Source organism: Cebus imitator, unplaced genomic scaffold (assembly GCF_001604975.1).
Source record: "Cebus imitator isolate Cc_AM_T3 unplaced genomic scaffold, Cebus_imitator-1.0 Scaffold181, whole genome shotgun sequence".
NCBI lineage: Eukaryota > Metazoa > Chordata > Mammalia > Primates > Cebidae > Cebus > Cebus imitator.
Window position 1 is genome coordinate 1,374,406 of NW_016107496.1, and position 6,828 is coordinate 1,381,233.

The 6,828-nt window shown below is 36.8% G+C and overlaps 1 protein-coding gene across 3 annotated transcripts in view; it reads left to right on the plus strand.

Moving 5' to 3' along the window:
- The window catches only part of SPATS2 (spermatogenesis associated serine rich 2), a 144,882-nt gene that overhangs the window by 129,715 nt on the left and 8,339 nt on the right, over nucleotides 1-6,828 (plus strand). For all 3 annotated transcript variants that reach the window (XM_017545789.2, XM_037744694.1, XM_017545788.2), the window contains 2 exons: nucleotides 2,371-2,429; nucleotides 6,550-6,659. In XM_017545789.2, coding sequence (XP_017401278.1) covers nucleotides 2,371-2,429; nucleotides 6,550-6,659 — 169 coding nt within the window. The remainder of the gene's footprint in view (nucleotides 1-2,370; nucleotides 2,430-6,549; nucleotides 6,660-6,828) is intronic.

Consider the following 6,828-nt stretch of genomic DNA (forward strand, 5'->3'; position numbering starts at 1 on the left):
TTTTTGAGATGGAGTTTTGCTCCTGTTGCTCAGGCTGGGGTGCTGGGGTGCTGTGGTGCGATCTTGGCTTACTGCAACCTCTGCCTCCCAAGTAGCTGGGGCTGCAGGCACGTGCCACCATGCCCAGCTAATTTTTGTATTTTTATTAGAGATGGGGTTTCACCGTGTTGGCCAGGATGGTCTCGATCTCTTGATCTCATGATCTGCCCGCCTCGGCCTCCCAAAGTGCTGGGATTACAGGCATGAGCCACCAGGCCCGGCTCATTTTCGTATTTTAAAGATGTGGAAATTTTAATGGAAAATTATAAATGTTGATCAACCTTTTTTTCTGAGAATTATATCAGCATCAGTTAACTAGTAGATTCTTTTATTTAACGCTGAGCTGACATCACAGGACCTTTCACTAGATGTTACCCATAGATGGCAACATGACAAACAACAAGCAAAAAGAAACAGAAGTTCTTACCTGCTTTTCATTGTTTTTTAGCATGAAAACATAAGCTAATATATTTTAGTTTTAATTTTTGTGGGTACATGGTAGATGTATATATTATAAGCTAGTATTTTTTTTTCACTGGAGGGGTTATATGGTTGTCCATGCACTGTCCTATAAATTTCTTGTGATCACCACTGAGTCAATCAAGAAACAAAGTTTATTTAAATAAACACTAGTCATTCTCACAGGGGAAAAAAAATGCTGTCACAATGTACTGGCACAAATTGCCACAAAAAAAAATCTGATTGTGTTGATGCAGAGCTTGTTAAAATTGTCATCTGACATTCTACTTCTCATAATAAAGATTGTAAGCTGCAAAAGGCTTGTTTGCTGTAGTCTTTAATAAATATTTTACAAGCTTTGTCAGAGACAAAGGATTTGTCATTTGATGGACACTGTCTGCATCTTAAGGTGATTTGGCAACAGAAGAGAGGTAATGTCAAACTGTAGGCCTGGCAGCTCCTGTCTCAGTTGTGCTTTTGTTTTGTCTTTTAGGTATTCCAATGCTGCTAGAGTTCTTGGAGCAAAATATTGCCAAGGTTTGGGAAATGCTTTCTTAGCAAAGTATTGCTACCCACAATAATTGTATCTTCTCTCCAGTTTGATGCTTTTGGATTAATATGCCAACCAAATTTGTTTAGTTACAAGTCTGTTTATTAACATCATACATAACAATTATCAAATCTATGTTCTCTGGCACTTCCCTATAAAAGATTTGCTCCTTGAGGAAATGATCCTGCCTTAGACATTTTTGTATGTCTCACACTGTAGTCTCCACATTAACTACTTTGTGCTAACAATACTATGTATTGAGCTAAATTGAATTAGAGCAACAGAGAGAGAGAGAGAGTGTGTGTGTGTGTGTGTGTGTGTGTGTGTGTGTGTGATTACAACCAGAAACAAGAGTGGAACTTTTATTTGCCCTGTAGTTATATTCCCCTTCAAAAGGAGAAATGAGAATTAACTCCAAATTTGAAGAAAGTTGGAACATTCCATGTTTGTGCAGGTATTAAAATTCTAGATTTTTTTTTTTCTTTTTGCCACCACAAGTATGGTAAGGAAAATTCTTTGCATCCGGAGGTTGAATACTAGAGAGTAACCTACTGTCTCCTTATACACTGAAGGCCGTGGGCTCTTTTATAACAACATGGAAAAGCTTTTTGTGCCTGTAAATCATTTACATTTGCAGTGGAAAAAAATTCTAATTGCCTATTTAATGTTCTTTTTCTGTAAAAAGTCTACCAGAAATCCATAATTCCATCCTTCCTAGTTACTATTAAATGTTTCTCAGAAACTAGCACACTATATGTCTATCTTTTGACTATTTTGCAGTCTAAGTACTAAAATGTAAGTGGACTTGGTGCAACCATGGTCAGCTGTTAAAGATATACAAATCCTAATCATGGATAAGTTTACTGTGCCCTAGTGGGATATTGCTTGGTAAAAATAGGTGCAAAGCCATCAAATTTTGTAGACCAAAATATAAATATAGAAAGTATGTGAGTGCATATATGGTTAAGTAAGTAATTTTTCACAAGAACTTTTGCTTTAGCACAGCTTACTAAAAAATATGTTTTGTAGCTTGCTACTGCCATCTGCTGGTTCTCAACTCTTAGACATCTAGCGATTGATGTACTACAATGTGCCAATATTGCAATATAAAAGGGAATTGGGTCTGTTTATTTTATTTATGGGAAGTTTTAAAAATATTCTTTGTTGAGAGTAAGACCGGAATTTTTATGTGGCCCATACTGTATTATTTTTTTAGTATGCCTTTAGCAAAAAAACTCACCCGTCTTTCTCTATTAATAATGTGCTAATTTTGTATTTGAGTTTCTGATCAAACCTTTTATTCCTTTGTCATCTTTTCTTAGTTTAATGGATCGAGAAGTGGCATTGCTTGCTGAAATGGACAAAGTGAAAACTGAAGCAAGTAAGATGATTGATCTTTAATTAAAGTTACTACCTTCATAAGTAGTAGGTACCTGCTTCCCAACCCTCCTAACAAAAGTTCAATATAAATGCCATAATAAGAGTTTATATATTTAAATAACCTTAAGCAGTCGTACTGTACTGGCGTATGAATTCTTTGAGGTGAAATAACGTTAAAGAGTCTGATTTAAAAATATTTCCAAATCTTAATATTTTGAATGCAGAGTTCAATGTATAAGAAACTGCATCATGGTGGCCAGGCACGGTGGCTCATGCCTATAATCCCAGCACTTTGGGAGGCCGAGGTGGGCGGATCACATGAGGTCGAGAGTTCAAGACCAGCCTGACCAACATGGAGAAACCCCATCTCTACTAAAAATTCAAAATTAGCTGAGCATGGGCATGCCTGTAATTCCAGCTCCTTGGGAGGCTGAGGGAGGAGAATCGCTTGAACCCAGGAGGCAGAGGTTGCGCTGAGCTGAAATTATGCCATTGCACTCCAGCCTCAGCAACAAGAACAAAACTCCCTCTCAAAAAAAAGAAAAAAAAAGAGATTGCATCATGGTATCTGCCACCAAGGTTTTATTTTATTTTGTTTCTTCCTCCAGTGTTTAATCAATTCTATTGGGATTGGGATTTTTCCCACTCGGAAAAGAACCTTTAGCACAATCAGAGAAGATTTCATTAGGTTGCCTACAATAGAATGTATATACTCCTGTCATTACCTATCTCAGAGCTTTCTTGGTTTTCTCAGTTTGTAGAACAGTCTTCACTCAGTGTCTGTTAGTGATGGATAAGGGAAAAGTTAGTGAATTGAAGATTCAAGATACCATAACTAGGGTTTCTTGAAAGCTTACTAAAATAGATTCTGGAGGAATGGAATCTAATTTCGATGATTGGTGAGGTTTTTTACAGAAAAAAATGTATTTTTTTTTTTTATCATTTCTGTTAAGTGTTAGGTTAAACATACACAGATACATGAAGACAAGGGAGTGCCAACTGCAACATGTACAATGACATTGATTTGGGGCATTTCAGTGGCAGGTTTTTTTTTTTTTTTTTTTTTTTTTTTTTTTGGGGGTTTTTTTTTTTTTTTTTTTTTTTTTTTTTTTTCAGTGGCAGGTTTTACCTTCCTGCATTGAATGCCAGATTTATTAGGAAGGTTGTTTATTTTAACCAACCCTCAAACTGGTAAGAATGGAAATACTGGGCTAGGTCAAGATCATGACTTACGGTTAAATCAGTTGTGTGTGTGGTTATGGACCAGAGGAGGCAGTTTTAAAGCACTGAAATGACTTCAGTTTTGGTCCATTTTAACTTGAAAATTTGAGAATGTTGCAGAGATGCCTTCCACTGTTTTTCAGAGGTAAGATTTCGTTTACATTGAGCAATATGCCTTGAGTTTATAAATTTGACGTTTCAGCCCTTTCTTATATCTGTATACTCTTTTTGAAGATGGAAATTCAGATAAACTAAAACCATTAAGAAGACATATTTCTTACTTTTGAGAAGAAGGTGGTTTTAGATCAGGCATGATGGCTCATGCATATAATCCCAGCACTTTGGGTGGATCACCTGAGCCTAGGAGTTTGAGACCAGCCTAGGCAACATAGTGAGACCTCATCTCTACAAAAAGCAAAAAGTTATCCAGGTGTGGTGGCATGTGCTTGTAGTCCCAGTTACTTGAGAGGCTAAGATGGGAGGAACACTTGAGCCCAGGAGGTCGAGGCTGCAGTGAGCTGTGATTGCACCATTGCACTCCAGCCTGGGCAATAGAGCAAGACCCCATCTTGAAATAAAAAAAAAAAAGTGCTTTGAAAAATTTTAATATATCTTTTATATTAATAGAAAATTTAAATAGGCTAATGTGGCAAACTCCCGTCACTCAGCTTCAATCAGTTATCAATTTGTGGCCAATCTGATTTTATCAAATTCAGCACTCAAGAGTTTTACTTAACTTCATCAGTTTTATATCTTTAGCTCTTTTCTCCCTGAAAATCCTGGTTCTCAGTGACACCATATAATTACTTCAGTGCTATCAAGAGGTGCTTCTTTTTATTTTTTACATATTATAATTTTATGAAGTAATTGATAGGTTTATAGTATTTCAGTCTTTTCCAATGTTGTATAATTAAGTCCTCTAGTTATTTGTTATGTGTAGAAATCTTTATTCACCTCATTTTCGCCATTTTGAGAGCTATGTAATTGTTTCTTAGAATCACCGAATGCTAGAGCTGAGAGAAACTGAAGCTGATACAAATGGCAAATAGTTTTTATCTTGGGAGCTAAACCAATAGATCATTTGTAACTGTTGGGCTTTGGTGTTAATAAAATTTTGTAGGCATGCTCCTGACTCCTGAGAAGTGGGCCCTGGCTGATTAGCATGACTTGGGTCTGGGCAGCCCATGTGTGCATCTCTGTGGCAGTTGGGCCAAGTAAATTTGCTGTAATATCTGGTGTAACTCTTTAAAACTTCCGTTTTTTCTGACATGAATTTGGCTAATTCCTCAGCATGTTACAGGATTCTATGTATATCAGTTAGGGATTGAGTTTGACTACATGGAGCAGAGTGGCCTAAGTAAATGTGTGTTCTTTTCTCTCAGGAAATGGAAAGTACAGAGGTAAGCAACTCAGGGCTGGCAGGACATTTCCAAGATGACATTAGGGACCCAGGTTCTTCTGTCCTTCTGCCCAGCCATTCTTAGAGTGTGCTTACGGTCAAAAGATAACTCCTTAGGGTCCAGTCGAGATGGGATAAAATGTTAGATGCTAAGACTTCTTTAAAGCACTTTCCTGTAAACCCTGCTCTTTTTGAGTTCTGCTTATATCTCAGTGGCAAAACCATATCACATGACCATTTCGGCTGTGGCAAAGCCAGAAAATAATAGATTTTTTAAATGTAATTATGTTGGTGCCCAACAATATTGGATTTCTGATAGCCCTGAATGTTCCTGAATATAGCTATGTTCAGTCAACTAACGGTCTTTGCTATAGTCCTTCCCTACCCAGTATCTCTCATTTTTCTAAAATGAGAATATGTTCACTACCTCCTCAATGGCAATACCTCCAAAGTCTCATCTAGTTAGTTAATATTCAGCTCACAGGCTGAGTCTTCACAGTAATTTCAGATCTTCCAAGGATGGAGTCTCATAAACTAGAAGAAAGTCTAAATGCCCCCTCTTCCAATATTACATTGTTGGAGAAAGAAGAGGATATTTATAGTAAAAATTCCCACTGGAAAAGCAATGATCAAATCATGTTGGACAGGAAAGAATAGCAGAGTCCCTTCTCTGGTAATAAAGAACATTCTCTGGGTGGTTTATGTGCTTTCTGGGAGGATTTCTTTGGTCCAGTTTCCACTGTAGCCATTGTCTCTCTGGGAGATTTTTATTGTCTGTTCCCTGCCATGACCATATCCAAGATGTATATTAGGGAGCATGCCAGAGAAGGTGGTTCTTAAAAGGGTGCAACAATCTAAATACCCATCACTAGGGAACTCAGTAGATAATTGTGGTATGGCCACATACTGGTTGGCTGTTAAACAGAATGAAGGTGATCCAAATGTATTAATAGGGAATAAACTTAAAGATATATTAAGTAAAAATAGCTAAGGTAAAGGAAGACCATGTGTATGATATGCTTAACATTTGTGAGAAGGGAAAAAGGAGAGATATATATGTATACTTGTTGTATATACATAGATAATATTTGGAAGTGTACATAAGAAATGGTGAACAGTGGTTTCCTCTGGAGAGAAGACCACAAAATCAGAAATAAGAGAGATGCTCTTTTCAGTTTATACCCAATTATTCTAGATGAAATTTTTTATTATCTGTGTATATTTCCTTTTAAATTTATGTGCATCTTGATTAAATTTTTTTGACCAGGAAGAGAAATGACAAATGATTTATGAGTGTTTGTGATTTATAAAAAATGTTTACCACTTAACTGCCTTCAGAGAACCAATGGAAGGTGGAGACCAGACTTTTAATATTTTCATTTTCTGGATGGATAGGCAACTAAACCTTTGGCTAACCAAATACCTACTGCAAGGCTTATATTTCTAGTTCTTTATCCTATTTAGCAGCAACATAAGGTTCACACTCACTCTTCCTCTACAGTGGAAATTTTGCTCAGCCGACAAAAGAAGGCTGAACTTCTAAAGAAGATGACTCATGTGGCTGTTCAAATGTCAGAGCAGCAATTGGTTGAGCTCAGAGCTGATATCAAGGTAAAACTTCTTTCTGCTTTCTGCCTTTCTTCTTACCCTCAGGGGCTAAAGTAGGAAATTTTCATAATTCATGGCCATATCTAATATATTGAACTCATGATCTTCCTTTCCCAAACCTCGTCCCCTTCCAGGTCCCTTTCTCTTTTTTTTTTTTTTTTTTTTTTTTTTT